The sequence below is a fragment of the Tursiops truncatus genome, chromosome 16 (assembly GCF_011762595.2).
Source record: "Tursiops truncatus isolate mTurTru1 chromosome 16, mTurTru1.mat.Y, whole genome shotgun sequence".
Classification (NCBI taxonomy): domain Eukaryota; kingdom Metazoa; phylum Chordata; class Mammalia; order Artiodactyla; family Delphinidae; genus Tursiops; species Tursiops truncatus.
The window spans coordinates 38,554,712-38,573,027 of NC_047049.1; the positions used below are offsets into that span (position 1 = coordinate 38,554,712).

Consider the following 18,316-nt stretch of genomic DNA (forward strand, 5'->3'; position numbering starts at 1 on the left):
TGTCCGTTACTCGGAAAGGACAGTTGGGAGCTGGATTGCTGGTATTTTAGGCAGTATTTTTATAGTTGAGGAGTTTAAAATAGATAAAGCCTAGTTATAGCTGCTCTTTCCTCTCCTGGCTGATGTCCTTCTTGTGAGATGAATTCCTCCGGCAGCACAAATGTATTAGTCATTCAGAGAGAGAAAATATAGGTTTTTGTTTTCCATGAATGTTTGTTCATTGAACTCTGGGATCTTTTATTTTTCCAAAGACTTGGAAACCATTTATTCTCTCACATCACACATAAATAGGTGAAGACCTTCAACTGTGTGAATTTAAAAATTAAAGACCTCATTCTAACTATAAATCCAGTGGCTTTAATTTAAATACTGGATACTGAGCCTACCCAGTAAGTATTTGGAAGTCCCTTCTGTTGCAGATATTTTAAACCTTTCATGAAGGAACCGTAGAGTCTTTAAGAAATTTTATATGCCATCTTCTTGACCTTGGATAAAACCACCCAACCTTTAGTAAATGATTCTAAGCAATAAATCTTAGCGTGAAGGACAAGTGGACAGAGTTAATTTGGGCCACCTGGTATCTGATCTTTTAATACATCTGGGAAATCTGGGCAAAACTGCCTTTTTCCTATAGCAGTTAAAAATAGCAGATACTTGCTTTTCTAGTGTCCCTTGCAACTAGGGCAGTAATGGTTATAATAAATTGCATTCTGGTGCAGAAATTTTCAACGTGCTAACATTAGTGTTGAATCCTCCTTGGATACATTTTCTTATCATTCCAGGTTTGTGGTGTGGTTTTGGGTTTCATTCCTAAAAGCTTACTCTTTAAAAAATTTTTAAATTTTAATTTAATTTATTATTAAAGTATAGTTGATTTACAGTGTTGCATTAGTTTCAGGCGTACAGCAAAGTGATTCAGTTACACACATACATATCTTTTTTTTTCCCTAAAAGCTACTGTTGAATCTAGTTCTCTAAATTCAAAATTTCTGTAACCCAGCATCCTTTTAATAAACTCCTTTTCTGCTGAATCAGCCAGAATTTACCTCTAATACTTGCACATGATAGTAACAGCAGCAAAAAACAACAGCTAAAACAGCGGCTAACTCTGAGTCAAGCAATGTGCCAAGTGCTTCCCAGGTATTAATTCATTTAATCTTCTCAACAAACCTATGAGGCTGATACTACTATTACTTTCATTTTGTAGGTGAGAAATCCAAAGACATAAAAGCAGTAAGTGGCAAAGACAAAATCTGAATCCTGAGTCCATGCTCGTAGTTATAACATTTTTCTCTGTTTTTTTATATTAACCCAATATGCTCATTTTACAGATAAGGAAACTGAGTCCAGAGATGTTATGTGACTTCCTTAAAGTTACACTGGTTAAATTTATTGCAGAAAACACTAGACTAAATGTCCTCTGATTCTCAATCTGGTGAACTTGGCAAATATACTGTTCAAAAGTCGTGATGACTTTTCTTCTCAGGCTTACCAGCCTCACAAATTTGTATGTTGTGTGTCACACCTACTTTCTTGTTCAACTTCATCAAACATGGACACCAGATGATTGGTTGTCTCCCATAAATGAACCGATTCATAAACTCAAAGAATATTAATTAATGAACCCTCATTCAGTTTATTTTTCTGAGTAGTAATTTCAATTCCTTTAATGGTTCTTTGGAAATTTGATATTCCAAATCTGTAATCATCTTTGTGGTTCCCTTTGGTCCTTTGTTTTTTCTTGCCAAGAGGGAAGAAATTGTGTATGTTTCCTTATTCAACTGCCTTCAGCTGTTCTCCTACCCATTTTCCAATTGACTATGTTTGTATCTATTTCTGCTCCTGATCGCTCAGGTGCTGGACAATCTCCCCATGCTTGGTGACATTTCTGACGTTCACAAGCATGCCAGTCACCACCGCCATACCAAGAACAATGGTTCCATGGCTAAACTCCTGTGGTCTCTTCTCACAGCTGATGCCAATGCATTGAGAACAGCTTTCTGGACTGTGTCTATTGCAGTTCATAAATTAATAGCATATTTTCCTGGTTGTTGATTTGAAAGGTTGAATAAAGGTCTTTACAAGGCATTATTTTTATTACCTTTCACCTGTGTACCAACTATATATCTCAATATGTGATAGGGTTCAAGGCAAATCTAAGGGGCCTTAAATAAGATGTACCAAAAGAATCCTCTTAGATGTGATTTTAACTTTGGTCTGCTAATGCTGTTATTGTTGTTGAGGACAACAGACGGTGCTATAGGGAATGTTTATTTTGTTAATTCTGTATGAAAGATAATCTGTTTTGTGTATTGTTTGTTTACCTGCACATCTTAAGACCAGTGACTTCATATTGGTAAAATCTATTTTAGGCTAAGAATTTTTCGAAGGCAGAATTTATTTAACTTATATACTGTGGAAGTTGGCATTACCATTATTAGCTATTTTTTAAAATCTTTGCATTCATACACAATATGAATGCCAGATATTTTCTTTAAAATAGAAAGAGCAATGATAATTGTGGTGTAAAGACTGAATAAATGGGATGTTTGAATTTGTAGAAATGTGGTACTATAGTTAGTAACAAAGAGGCAAAGTTAGGGCAGGAGCATAACACATGAATATAAATTTAACTTTATCATCATACAGCCCAGAGTTTCTCAAAATATTTTATGTGAGGTAATATTAGGTGGTTTATAGACCAATGCTTTATTTTAATAGTTATGCATTTATTTTATTGTACATCAAGAAAATATATTTATCACATAAAACCTTTTCCACTTACATAAAAGTCTACTTTTAACACTAAACTCAGTATTTCTATTCAAGTTATTTAATGAATTCTAAATAAATATTATTTTTGGCTGTATGTGTTTATGGCAAAAATCACAAAGATGCAAATAGATTTTGGCTTTTTAAAATTTATCTTTGTTTCAGTCTTCAAAAAGCTTCCACATTTGATTTTTTAAAAATATATGGTATGGTTTGTTCATAAAAACAGCTATCAGCAAATTATGAATCATGTTCCTGTATCACTTTGGAAGACTGACTGTTGAAAGCCTATTGCCTAGGAAAATAGTCCTAATTTCATTTCAAGTTGCTCGTTGTCTTATGGAGGCAGAACTAACTTGTTATCAGATGATGCCTTTAATAATATCATCTTCTAATATTTTCCCTTTATGGATTATGTGTGACAACCACCCTTGAGGAATTCAGTATCTCAGTTGTTGAAGTATTTAAGAGCAAACAGGCTTTTAAAAATAACTTGCATTTTGTAAAGCTCATTATATGTTTTTGGCCAATTCATGGGTATATTAAATCCAAGAATATCCTTACACAAAATTAGAAATCAGAAAATTTATTTTTTTGGAGTGTGTATGTGTGTTTCTACATAAGAGAACAAGTAAAATGCCAATTAACTTCTAAGACCCTCTGTTCACATTTGCCATGAGTTTCACTAATGATGGACTGCACAGCATATATTATCTTGAGACCAGGATTTGCTGTGTTCATGCTCACTTCTGGCTCTGGGCACTTGCCTTGTCTTACTGCTGCAATCTCCAGGAACCTATAAATTCCATCTACAAAATAACTAGGTGAAATCTTTGGTGATTCCTTTATCCATTTGGGGCGTTTATCTTTTTGCAATGTGTAATTTATTCAATAGGCCCATGCAACTTTTTATTATAGATACAATTTGCCTTTCTGAATTGACTAATAGTAGTCAGAGATCTGATTAAATGACATAAAGATATCCCCATGCAAATAAGGACATTTGGCCTTATGCAGATAATGAACATTTGGTTTGGGTTAATTGCTCTTCTATCCTTTCCTAGTTCAACATATGCCAAGGAGAATTCCATCAAATGCACTTGTCTTTTAGCATGTGAGAAATTTTATACAGTAATTAATCTCCTTACCACACCCCCATGAATTTTTACAAGCTGAGGGTCTCGGCAAGACACTAAATTTCTCCTGACTTGAAATTCTTCATTTAAAAGGGAATAGGGTTAACTAGGTGATTGCAGAGGTCTTGGGAGGGTATTAGGATGGTTGTGAAAGGGAGGCTGACTTTCACCATATTAAAATGTGGAAAAATGTTCATAGGATGTTTTCTGAGTTAGTCAATAGGACCCTTAAAGGAAATGTAGGGATTTTTAAAACCAATGTGTCTCCATTGCATATCCCCTTGACACCTGGTCCATTAATTACTTAATGACTTTCTTTGCATTGATTCACTTTCTTAAACTTACACAAAAAAGAAAATATCGTTCTCATAAGTGGAGTATCATTTCCCACAAATGGAAGGTCACTATAAAAGAAACTGCAAAAGAAGGAAACCATGATCAAGTTCTAGCCGGACATCGTTGTCTACTAAAAGTTCTGAGCCCTAGTTCTGCTGTTTAAAAAGATTAGCAGAGGGAGGGGATATGGGGATATATGTATACATATAACTGATTCACTTTGCTATACAGCAGAAACTAACACAACACTGTAAAGCAGTTATACTCCAATAAAGATATTACAAAATAACAACAACAAAAAAAAAGATTAGCAGGGGCTGGAGAGGTGTTTAAGACATACCTTCAATGACTTCCCTCATCAGAAAGCTTAAAATAGAATTGAAAGTGGAATCATTCTCTCATGATGAAATTCAAGGTTATTGAATCCTCTGTAGGATTCAAGGTACGGTTCGGCTCTCTACCCTGCATCTCTGAAACAATGTTAAAAAAAGGATCACAGCTACTGAAGTCCTACCCAAATTCATGATCGCATGTTTCTGTGATCTCATTTTTTCTCCTTAGCCTACGTTAGAGAGCTCTCTTCGCCTGTCATAATAACATTTTAGTTTCTGAAGATGAAGAGCCACTTATTTTTGATTGCTGATTGGTATTAACAGGTAACAATTTAAAAAATCCTGAAGTTGTCTGCAAACAAAGTCTAAAGTTCAAAACAGCCATCGATGCTTCTGTGTATTTGAGTCATGAAATTTACACCAGTTTTTAAGCTGATAAAATGGAAACCCTTATGTGCTTCTAGTTTAAGGGAAAACACTATAATCCATATTTTGCAAAGATTTTGAACCTTGTATTGAAGACCTCATATATAACCAACTTTCTATTAGGCTATTGGAGGAGAAATTCATTGCTGTTTGAAAATAGCTCCTGGAATGCCTTTCTATTTCGTGGGACGCTGAAGTTCCCATCACATGTCAGGTACACACACTCTCCACAAAAGGATTCACAGAGCTGCTTCTTCATTTGGAGTCTTCCACACCAGCCTGTGGCATTACTGGCTAGTAGAAGCAAGGCTTCTAAGGTGCTTGATAATTAAGTTAGCCTGTGGGTGGCTGGAGTGATAAGCTTAGGGAAACACATGCCTGTGATGATCTACTGGTCCCCCCCTGTTCTCATGCTTAGTGCCACCTATTTAAGGAATTAGGACATTCACCAAGTGCATGAACGATAAGTCCTTGGCTAGCGGGGACAGGAGCAGTTGGTGAGAACAGGCAATAGAAGAAAAAGTAGGACCCAGGAACTATATTTTACCATGAAGTCAAATTCCTTTTTCTGTCCCTAGGATTTTTGTGTGGTGGTTGGAAAAGAATGTCAATGCCACAGTGTTCCTCCATCTGCTTCTCACTGAGCTAGTCTAGTCGAAGCCATTTGTAAACTCTGGGATCCTGAGTCACTTATTTTTTATTGCATTATTTGTAGGAAAAATTGTAATTTGAAAAATACCCAAGGAAATTTACTAAAGTACATTATACCAAACCAGAGAGATAGGGGAGTTAACTTAGTTTGAGGCACACTTAGCAGAGGGATGGTCTCCTAATCAGATCTAGTGCCATGCTTTGTACCTTATGGCTGATACAGATCTATTGAGGAACTGAATAAATTAGAATTAAAATATGCAGTTGCCGTGAAACTCCAAATAAGAGAACACACCTAGAAAGCAAAGTTTGAGAAATGGGAATTAAAGTCTGTATTTTATTCTAGTTTGAGGAAATTGTTCCGAGGAACAGATTGATGACTGATTAAAAAAAGGAAGAGAAGGATGAAGCCCGCTGATTTCTCATTTATCTGCTGTAATCTTACTGGATCTTTGAAATTAAGACACACTAATATCTTCACCGCTGAAAAGTGTTGTGCATTTTACAAATATTTTGGTGAATCAGTATCACCCAAGTGGTTCCCTCTGCCAAGGTGCTGTTTTGTCCTTGGCTCCTTGCAATGTTTGTTTGCTCTCATCTTCTAAGTCTCAGCTTCAATGTCATCTTGTCTGAAGAAGGCCTCCTGCCATTGTCATTTAACCTGATTTATGACATTCATAGCACTCAACATGATATGTCATTATTTTATTTCTTGTTTATTTTCTGTTTCCTCATGAGTAATTTTCATGAAGGCAGGCACCGTGTCTCTCTTTGTGGAATCCATAAATGAATCAATAAGTGAATGAATGAGGGTTTAGACCTCATTTGGTGGGTAGGACAAGGAGGGTTGCTCCTACTTCCTTTAAGGAATCTTAAATGCTCATCTATGTTATAGGAAGTTTCCTTTAAAAACTGTGAATTAGGCATAGAGAACAGACTTGTGGTTTCCAAGGGGGAGAGGGAGCGGGTGGGGGATGGATTGGGAGTTTGGGATTAGCAGATGCAAACTATTATATATAGGATGGATAAACAACAAGGTCGTACTGTATAGCACAGGGAACTATATTCAATATCCTGTGATAAACCATAACCATAATGGAAAAGAATATAAAAAAGAATATATGTGTGTGTATATATATGTATAACTGAATCACTTTGCTGTACACCAGAAATTAACACAACATGGTAAATTAACTGTACTTCAATTTTTTAAAAAAACCTGTGAATTAACTTATAGCAGAGTACTAGATTAAGGATAAGAGTTGGGAGTCAGCAAACTTTCTCTATAAAACGCCAGATAGTTGATATTTTAGGATTAAAAAAAACCCGACTTTTTTTTTTTTTTTTTTTGCGGTACGCTGGCCTCTCACTGTTGTGGCCTTTCCCGTTGCGGAGCACAGGCTCCAGACGTGCAGGCTTAGCGGTCATGGCTCACGGGCGCAGCCGCTCAGTGGCAAGTGGGATCTTACCGGACCGGGGCACGAACCCGTGTCCCCTGCATCGGCAGGCGGACTCTCAACCACTGCACCACCAGGGAAGCCCAAAACCCCGACCTTTTGAAATTGTGAGAATCACTCATAGCCTTCAATCACTACAAAAACAGGCTGTGGCCACATTTGAGTCGTGGGTCAGTTTGCTGACCTCTGGCTTATGTCTCTACTGAATTGTATAACTCTGGGGCTTGTCTTCCAATGTAAAATGGAAAGGGTTGGATTATACCAGTATTAAATATACATGTAGTAAACATATAAAGAATTAGAAATAATAGCCTAATGAACCCAAGCACCTATCATCCAGCTTCAATAATGAAATTTTCCTCATGAAATTTTCCCAACTTTTCTATTCCTAACCGAATGCTTCTTATAAATTTTTTCTACTTCATGAGATTTTTTTCCTTGACATAAAAATAATCCATATTCATTATAGAAAGTTTGGAACATAAAGAACACAAGGAAGAAAAAACTACTCTCATCAGAGATTACATTTCATTATCTCCCAATATTTGTGTGTGTGAATAATTTCTTAAAATATGATCTGTAAACTGATACATACAGTTTTGCATTCTAATTTTTAACATTAAAATTTGGACATTTCTGCATGTCTGAAATCACAGTTTTACATGACTATATAATTTGGAAATATAAGGGTGACATATTTTATATGACCAGTAATATTTTATTGGACACTTAGGATATGTCCAATATTTTTAAACAAATTCCACTATGATGAGCATCCTTATGTCTAAATATTTGTCCTCATTCCTTAGGTCAAAGACTATGGTCAGTTTTAAGGCTCTAAACAGAAAGGTAACACCCACAGCTATATTGCTCACTTAATGCAGTCTTATAGTGTCCTTTTAAATTCTGGGTAAATTCATTTTTATTTCAACTACTTGCTATGCATTTTAGGTCAGCTGCTACACCTTATACTTCTATAATGCCAAGGACCAACACTAACACATTGTGTTCAATAATAGGGACTAAGAAAACAAAACAGACAAACAAGAACAAAAAAACTTTAAGGAAAACCACTGGATTAAGCAAGCAATGGGACTGACATACCACGTAAATATTTGTTGTAATAATTTTTAGAAAGTAGATTATCAGGGCTTCCCTGGTGGCACAGTGGTTGAGAGTCCGCCTGCCGATGCAGGGGACACGGGTTCGTGCCCCAGTCCGGGAAGATCCCACATGCCGCGGAGTGGCTGGGCCCATGAGCCATGGCTGCTGAGCCTGCGTGTCTGGAGCCTGTGCTCCGCAACGGGAGAGACCACAACAGTGAGAGGCCCGCGTACCGCAAAAAAAAAAAAAAAAAAAAAAAAAGAAAGATAATAGATTATCAGTAGGGTAATTGGACAGTGTTAATACACACCATATTTTAAATCACTTAAAAATAGTATATAAGTATCTTGAGTCTTCTTTAAAAAAATATTCAGACTACTTGAGGGTGATCTTTATTAGCTATATATTTAGCTTTCCTTGTAGTAGAATTAAAACTGATGTAAACTGACTCCACGTTGGGTGGAAAGTTTTCTGAAAATGTTCATCTATGAAAATGTATTTTTCTAGATTTAAGGAGAAAGTTCCAGCTGAAAGAAGCATCGCGTGTCACAGAGTTGATGACCCGCGCTAGTAATGCGCTCTGGAGGAAAGGTTCATCATAATGTGATTTTTTTTTTCCTTTGACTCTCAAAGACATGTATAGTAGTTTTAGAAAATCTGGGAAGTACAGTTAAGAGTGAAAAAGTGAGGAAAAAAAAGCCCCACACATATTTCATTGCCTGGAGAAAAAGTCTGTTTACCAGCTAACATAGTGGCATACATCCAAAATCTTTTTGTGTGGCATAATGCAACTAAGTTGAAAGTTTAACTTGTCAATATTACACAATTTTTATCAATAATATTTATTGAACCTGTATATGCAGAGTATTGCATTAATGTTCTTTTATTCTTTAAAGAACTTTGATAAAAATTTTAGCCATGAATTCTAAAGATATCCAATTGTTATTAAAAAGATATCGCAAAGCATATTTTCAAGCCCTCACAAGCACGTTTTATTGCATCAGTTTGTATATAAAAGACTGGCTCATGTTATTAAGTAACCTGCAAAATTCTATTTTTGACCACTGTATTTGTCCTGCTAGTGATAAGAGAGCACAAATTAAGTCACCCTCTCTTTTTCAAATTCTTGTTTTGCAAGTATTCAGCATTCAATATCAGAGACTGCAAAGAAGAGCAGAAGCAAATCCTTCAATCCCTAATTTAGCAAATACCATAACATTTAAAAATATCATTTTATAGGTATGCTCCCTGAATTGTATTAATATATTTACCTTCATTTGTGTACAGAGATTTTTAAAAAAGTAAACCCAATGTTCTTTTTTTTTTTTTTGATGACGATACTAATGTTTTCTCTAATCCAGAGTAGGAAGACTGCAGTATTGAGAAGGCTAAAGGCTTTTCCCTAAATGGCAGTTTGAAGCTATGTCTCAATACATGCTGGTTTCCTCTTCCAATTAGACAAGTTTGCTGACCAGTAACTAGATTGAGCAGATGCTAGAATCACAAAATCTTGACTAGGAGTGGGGTAGGTCCTAGCCAACCTTCTGGGAAATTAAGGCTGAGAGCAGTTAAGGGACTTGAGTTTGGGATTAACATATACACACTACTATATATAAAATAAGTAAACAACAAGGACCTACTGTATAGCACAGGGAACTATACTCAATATATTATAATAACCTACAATGGAAAATAATATGAAAAATAATATATATATATATATCACTGAATCACTTTGCTGTACATCTGAAACTAACACAACCTTGTAAATCACCTATACGCCAATTTTAAAAAAGGAATTAAAATATAGATCATACTTGCGTGTGGTAGGTACTGGGTTGAATAGCAGGTCTCTGATTTGAAGTCTTGGGTGATTTTCTACACTTTGCAGCCAAAATCAGAAGGTATTTTCCAAATCATTCAAAGTGGTTGACCCAAGTCATGTATATATTTACATCTTGATTAGAGACTTTAGATCTAGATAGCTAGGTTTCAGAATTTTAGGTTTCTACATTACTAGAAAATTTCTGTTCCAGTAGTCATTCTGCTAACAAATAATTACTTAAAGTGAATCATGTTACAAAGTTTAAGCTCAACAAAATATTTTTAGCACGCTCTGCCATGCTAATCTCTCAAACTGCAGTCTTAAAGATAACATTATAACAGCTCTTAGTTCTGTAAATCTTGCCAGAAATTTTGGCCAATTGCAGTGGAATTAAGATGGCCTATAAATCTTGGGCAAGCTACCTAACTCCTTGAGCCTTGTTTTCCTTATCTGGAAACTGGAGATGATCATAGTAACTACCTCATAGTGTTGTTATTAGTATTAAATGAGTTAATAGACACAAAGCAGTTAGAATATAAATGTCCAGTAAATGTTTACTGTTTTGTAATTGTTATTAACTTGTGATCTAAAACCTCTATTAATATTTTCTGAATGTAATTGAATATATAAGATCAAAGTAATAGGCAGTTTGGCCGTATATTTTTAGGGGTATTATATTTGAAAACATTTAAAATGATAAAAGTAAAATAGCCTTATTGTTTTTTTCCTTTTTAATGCAAATGTTTGTAAATTATTAGGTTTATGAAAAGATCTCCATTGCTGTTTGAGTCTCTTTTAAAAATGTATTGTTATATGCAAGCTTTTTGCATTGTTCTAATATGTTAAAATTTTCTGTTCTGCAGAATTTTCTAAATGATCACTTAATGACTGTTTACGTTTCATTTGTAACAGGATTTTAAGATGGAATGGGATTATTTTGGCCTCTGGTTTGGATACGAAACTGTCACTGGACCACAAGCAGGACAAGGAGGTAGGGAGAAACTGTTTAACTGTTTGACATTCTTTTTTTTTTTTCCGGTGCGCGGGCCTCTCACTGTTGTGGCCTCTCCCCTTGTGGAGCACAGGCTCCGGACGTGCAGGCTCAGTGGCCATGGCTCACGGGCGCAGCCGCTCCACGGCATGTGGGATCTTCCCTGACCGGGGCACGAACCCACGTCCCCTGCATCGGCAGGCGGACTCTCAACCACTGCGCCACCAGGGAAGCCCTGTTTGACGTTCTTAACTGAACATCCCCTACCCCTCCGCATCCCTGAATTTAGAAAATAATATTGAAGAGTTTGAAAGGAATTTTTGGAGTTGACTCAAAGATATTTGGAGCCCACTGCTGGTGTGTTGTGAATCCTAGTTCCCCCTAAGTGGGAGGAATTTTGAGGTGCTTCTCAGCTAACCTAAAGCAGGGGAGAGGAATAGGAAACCACTCAGAACTTGCTATGTATTCCCTGCTGTTGGGAACACACGAAGCTGCTGAGTCTAACTCAGTCCTAGAGTATCTAATGGCAAACAATGGGCTGGCCTCCTGCTTTGATGGTGGTGAGAAGGAGAGCTCGTTGCTTTGTGTCACGTGCACTTGCAGGTTTTACTGGGTCAGAATGTGTGTTTCCAGGGGACTAGAGTTTGGCCAAATGTAGGAATCAGGGGTCATTTTCCATCTTCTCCAAGAGGGATGCTTGGGGTGTCGAAAAGAGCTCTGCCAAAGGAGACTGAGGCCCAGGGAAGGAGCCTCTAGCTAGAGCAAAGTGTAGCCAGTTGAGAGACCCCTGGCAATGGATTTAAGGAGGTTTTTGATGACCTTACAGAGTATCCCAGGAGGTTTACACACCTGCTGGGCCCAGAGCCCAATGCCAAAATCAGTCAAGTAGAAACTTTCCTGTCCCCTCTCCTTTGCTTTCACCCCTTTCCTCTGCTCCAGCTGAGTCAGGAATTCTAGTTAGGAAACTGGTGTCGGAAACTATACTTCTGAAAGCATAAAGGAGAAAAAATAGAAATTGCCCTCCACCCTGACATGCCTGGAAAAGGGAAATGGCTTTCACTTGGAATAAAGTTAAGTTTTTATTCTACTGGACAAGACATATTCATTATTTAGTGGAGGATCTTTTATTAGCTGAAAGTTACCAGAAAAGTCATGAGACTTTCCCTGAAATTTCATCTGGGGGGAATGAAAGAACCAGTGCCCAGAATAAAATTAAATGGACAGTTTATATTGTTTTAGGATTATTTCTCATAAAGTTCTGTTTGTTGAGTATACTTATATATTCATAGTTAATAATTTCCTTTTATACATTAGGTTTATGATATTGAGATATTAGAAATAGCATCACACTAGAAAGGCTTATATGTTTTCATCATTATATTTCAGATCATTAAAGGTTTGTTTCCAGAGGGGAATATACTTATGTATGAATATTGACTAATTGGTTTTCAAAAGGGTTTAAGTGCTTTCCACTACCACTATCTTTGCATGAGTGTTTCAGATACAAAGCAGTTAAAAAGATAAACTGATATAAAACATTTTTGATTTTATAACATTTATGAAACTGCTGATTACAAAAGATAAAAACATTTTTTCAACTAACTGTACCTGAGCAAATGTAAAAAATTATTATTCTAAGTGTATCTGTTTTATAGACCGTAAACTCTATAGAATTTCCTCTGTGGATTATGAAATACCCCTTTATGTGGGAAAAGACTGCATAAAAATTTTCAATCAGGCATTAATTTTGAAGCACATTAAATTTGGAGATGAAGACATTTAAAAGTTTAGTAATGATCCTAAAATAGACTTTTATTAAGTATTAAAAACTAATAATACATTAGTATCTCCCTTGACTTAAATGAAATTTTAGAAGCCTTCTGTGAAATACTGAAATCTTAAAAAAGTCTAAATAAATACTCTTCATTAGGATGAAAAATTAGAAATAACTTTGAGCATTATATTATCTCTAACAAAGTGTGCCATGACTTATAAGATTATTGCAAAATGTACTACATTTAGTTTTCAACTGATCTGACAAAGGAACATGTAATAAAGGACACTATTGTATATGTTATTATTACCCACTTATGACTTTCGTATTCATAATAGCACAAAGATTTGGTTAAGTTGGGAAAGTATGTGATAAAATACAATAGCTGAGCAGTAAAATACTTTGTCTTACTGTAAAAAGAACAACATTAAAAAAAAGCAACATTATTTCTTCAAGTAAGATAATTAACTTATATGTCTAAAACTAGTTTGTTTTTCAATATATCATAAGCTCTCTAACAGAGGTTATCATAAAGACAATAATAATGTACAGACAATTCATAACAACCAGTGATAATGAATAGATAGTTTTAGGATAGTTTTTCTTCTTTCTTTTTCAAAAATGCTGAACATGGAGAGAAATTATTATATATCCTAAACAGATTGGATAGGTATTATGAGAAAACATCCTGGAATAGCTAGGTTGACCAGATGGTCAGTTCTTGGATCCTTCATCTAGAAGTTGTTTTACACCTGCTGTCAAATATCTCTCTAGAAACTAAGGCAAGTTCCTGGATAGTTTGTTTTCTTCTGGTTCTTGAAGCACCAGCTGGGTTCTCGTTCACTGACAAGCTCTGGGTGGTGAATTCCAGCTGCCTTTTCTTATACTAAACTGACCTTTCAAAACTGTGATAGTCTTTATGACTGTTAACACTAGTTCTGCTTCCAAATGGCAAGGCAAAATTGAGTTGATAACCCAGAGTAGAAAGAACATCACCTGGGAGATCACCTACAAAACTGAAATGATCCAACTTCCTTCCCCCCTGGAAAGGAATGTCCAACTAAAGAGTTATACGACTGATCGATCACATTTTGCATGTTAGGATCGCTAATATTCCCACCACTCTGAATTCAGTGGTGAGTTTCAGCAGATGGCACAAGAAGTTCCTACCTGGACCAAGCTATATCCTGTGCGCTGGACCAGTGCGCGGAGGGCTGCTTCCTTCTGGGTGCCGCTCAATCCATCCCCGGATTTGTGATTTGATTCCATTGAGAGTGATTATCAGCAAAAAATCAGGTTAATTAGGGTTGCTCACTGAAACCAAATTTAAGATAAATTAAGTAAATTACTATTACCAAGTCCAAACTTGTCCTTTTCATGAAGGACATCTTTAGGAAACATTCTCTATAAATTACTCATTAAGGTTAGAGCAACTAACAGACACCCACAAACCAGGGCAGTTAAATAACCTCATTAAAAAATTTTTTTAAAAATGTTCAATTATAGTTGAAATTTAGAAGTCAACACTGAATAATGTCCTTTTTCCACTTAGAATGCAGACCAGTAGTTCTCAGTCCAATTATCTCAGAATGTCACCAAATGCTCAAAAACAAATTCATTCTTGCCAATTAAAAGTATGAGGAATGGTCCTTGCAGATGTGGGAAGAAAGCACCGTTACTAAATCAAATTGACGAGGATATGGTATGAAGATCCTGAAAGTTTTAGCTTCATTTATCTATTCTGTCTGTTACCTGAGACATTTATCTACTTATTCTTCAAAGATAAATTTCTAGATCAGAGTGTGCTGGTATCAGATGTACAGAAGTCATCATGCAAACTACTCTGTAATAAAAATGTCACATGGGTTTTAACAAAATAAGAACAGTGGATCCTTTTGAATGGTGTTGGAAGGGCCTACTGACACCTGGATCGTATATCACATAGACCACTCAGAAAAGGACATGAAGCCCTTTGTAAAATCTAAGAAATTAGGAAAATTTACATATGTCCATGTTGATCTATGTAGATGTGAATATGAAACTTCAGCATTTCATTATCTATACTTTCTATCAGGGAACATGGTTTGAACCCCATTCCAAATCTGATGGTTGTTCAAATTCACAGGTTCCCAGCACAAGGGCTTGTCCATGGTGAAGGTCCCAGGCTATGATGGTGCGAGCCCCTGGAGGCTCTCATGTACAGAGGGGAGTGCATTGACCCACTGGATTAGAGTGGGAGTGACTCAGTGAAGGTTCCGGGCTGGGATTTCTCTCTGCTTGATGTACTCTGCCAACCAAGACAAAGGAAGCTCTTTTTACACTGATTTGAATCACATGCAAATATAATGTATTTCACTATAGGCCCTTTAAGAACTTTTCTGTTCTATGCATTGGGATTTCCCATACCACTTTGATTTTCATTTAAAGGTTCAGGGTAAAGGTACCATTAATAATACAAGGAATGGGTAAACAATTGGGTGACAAAAGTGAAGCCGAGATAATCTGAGTAAAATGCAACTTCAAAGTATTCTATTATGAAAGTAATAGAATAATATAGCGGAAACTAACACAACATTGTAAAGCAATTATACTCAATTAAAAATAAAGTTCCCAAACAATAGACAAGCATCATCTAGAAAGTAATATTTTCAATATAATTTAGAAAACCAAATTTAAAAAAACAACTAGATTCCAGCGAGAATATTCATTAGCTGTTACAGGGATAAAACAATTTCATGTTCTGTATATAAGCATGGCCATTCTTGCCCTAGACTTTTCTCATAATTCTTGCTTGCTTCTGACCCAGATCAATTCAGTTTTCAATCATTCATTCTCTCAAGAAGTATTTAGTTAGTGCTGTCTATATGGCAGCTTCACTCCCTGCCCAGCTTTAGGGCATTGTGTTTTATGGACAGCTGGCTAACTCAGTTAATACACCGGTCTGTATTGTCTGTTACTTTGCAAAAGGCAGTGTTTTGTTTGTTTGTTTGTTTTAATCTTTTTATCTTGACTAAGACAAATTGGAAAGTATTTTCTGATAATGGTGGTTTGATATATATATGTAGCAATTCAGATTGGACGTGTAGCTTTAGTGACACATTTATAGTGTAAGTACTCTTTCTATGGATACTACAAGGTAGGCATAAAATGAGACCTATATTCAGTTTTTAATCCTAAACTGCTGGTGAGTACAGTCATAGAAATCGCTGTGAAACAATACAATCCTCTTAAAAGATGAAACTACAAAAGGCGTTTTGTGCCACTTGCAGCAACATGGGTGGACCTAGAGATTACCATACTAAGTGAAGTAAGCCAGCCAGAGAAAGACGAATATGATGTTGTTTATATGTGGAATCTAAAAAAAAAAAATATGCAAATGAACTTATATACAAAACAGCAATAGACCCACAGACACAGGAAACAAACTTATGGTTACCAAAGGGTAAAGAAGAGGGAGGGATGAATTAGGAGTTCGGGATTAACATATACACATTATTACATGTAAAATAGATAACAAGCAAGGACCTACTGTATAGCACAGGGAACTATACTCAGTATTTTGTAATAACCTATAAGGGAAAAGAATCTGCATAAGAATATATATATATATTCAGTTTTGTATATATATATATATGTGTGTATGTATGTGTATATATATATATATATATATATATATGAATCACTTCACTGTGATGTACACCTGAAACTAACACTAAGTTATAAATCAACTATACTTCAATAAAAAATATAAATTAAAAAAAGGAATTTTGAAGATTTACAAAGAAAAACTAGCCTTTAAGACTAATTCTAACTCGTGCACTTTTCTCAAATGTTACTAAAATTGCCTTTTCATCAGGATACTCTCAAATGCTCCCACAGTGCTGGATTTAACCTGTAAGAGCAGTGAGGCCATGGATGGACTGGGGTCTGATGAGGTTAGTCTTGCATGTCTTAACAGAGGTTGGAAGGCAAAGTCTGTTGTCTTCTAGCCAAGTTGTAGGTTTGCTCTTTGCTGAACTTCATCTTCTCCATCGAGAGATAGCAATTCATGGTGAGACAAGTTTTATTTGTAAAACCTGCCTTTAGTTTCGGTTAATTATTAATAAAGGTGATTAAAAATACTTTGACATCAGAATGGTCTTTTGATCACACATGGGTTCACTCTGACATTATTGAGAAAATCTGTATAATATCTCAACATAGAATCAGGTCATTGGAAATCAGGACATAGAAACAAAATTCAGAATTCGCCTTAAGAGACACTTGATCTTCAATGTTTGTTTCTCAAAAACAACCCCCTCTTTCAACATTGACTTAATCTAAGGAGTGAACTCGAATCCAAGATAAATATTTTCTTAAGCAAGTCAAACTTTTGTTTAAAAATTTGGTCAAATTTGAAAGAAACGTTTTGCAATACATTTTCTAATTTAACACCTTGCAGATTCTTCAGATCTGAGCTACTGCATTTTGAAGAGTAGTTCCCAGTGTACTTTATTGAGGCAATAGAATTTGAAACCTATATATAGCAGGCATTAAGACCATTGGAGCTAAAGGAAAGCACTCATAAACATGTATTACTTATTCATTCAAAACTTGTTTACTGGGTACCTACCATCATCCAATAATTTTTGAGACACTGGGAATCAGAGAGCAAAACAAACCCCTCTCCCTGCAAAATCTCATGGAGTTTTATAGTGGTTGTGAGAGACAGTAAACAAGATAAATGAGCAAAATATACACTGTGCTTATGTTAATTTCTGAGGAGAAAAAAATAAAGAATGGAAGAGCAATATGAAGTATATGTGTTGGGAGGAGGATGGAATTTTAGATAGTGTGGTCCTGATACAGTGAATTTGGAAAGGAACCTGGGTGAAATGAGGGATGTATTTGGGGGAGAGCATTCCAAGAAGTTGGAGGGCCCTGAGGTGGGAACTTGTCGATGAAACAGTGGCCTATGTGGAGTGGATGGAGCTGAATGAATGAGAGAATGGGAACTGGGGTCAGGGAGATAATGGCGGACCAGGTCATGAAGGATCTTGTAGGTCACGGTAAGGACCTTGGCTTTTGCCCTGAGATGTGAAGATTTTACTTATGTTTAACAGACTCACTCTAACCATCGAGAAAACACTGAAGGGAGTCAGGCAGCGTTGGGGCTAAGGTGAGGCAAGGGAGGTCAGGCAATCACTCTGATCCTGTTTTTATTTAAATTTTGCCATTTTGTTCATCATGGATTTTTTTCCATTGATTTTTATTTTTTTTTAACTGCATTAAAATATCATTTGTCGGGCTTCCCTGGTGGCGCAGTGGTTGAGAGTCCGCCTGCCGATGCAGGGGACACAGGTTCGTGCCCCGGTCCGGGAGGATCCCACATGCTGCAGAGCAGCTGGGCCCGTGAGCCATGGCCTCTGAGCCTGCACGTCCGGAGCCTGTGCTCCACAACGGGAGAGGCCACAAAAGTGAGAGGCCCGCGTACCGCAAAAAAAAAAATCATTTGTCTTAATTACTGAGTTTT

At 36.2% G+C, this 18,316-nt stretch overlaps 1 protein-coding gene and 1 long non-coding RNA gene across 3 annotated transcripts in view; one reads left to right on the top strand and one right to left on the bottom strand.

The window, feature by feature from the left end:
- LOC141276822 (uncharacterized) overlaps window positions 1-11,058 on the top strand; it is a 72,869-nt gene extending 61,811 nt beyond the window's left edge. The window contains exon 3 of the long non-coding RNA XR_012327007.1: window positions 10,952-11,058. This is a non-coding gene — a long non-coding RNA (uncharacterized lncRNA). The remainder of the gene's footprint in view (window positions 1-10,951) is intronic.
- A1CF (APOBEC1 complementation factor) overlaps window positions 1-14,073 on the bottom strand; it is a 52,141-nt gene extending 38,068 nt beyond the window's left edge. For both annotated transcript variants that reach the window (XM_019930761.3, XM_019930754.3), the window contains exon 1: window positions 13,975-14,073. In XM_019930761.3, the coding sequence (XP_019786320.1) occupies window positions 13,975-14,073 (99 nt within the window). The remainder of the gene's footprint in view (window positions 1-13,974) is intronic.
- Between the last annotated feature and the right edge of the window lie 4,243 nt (window positions 14,074-18,316).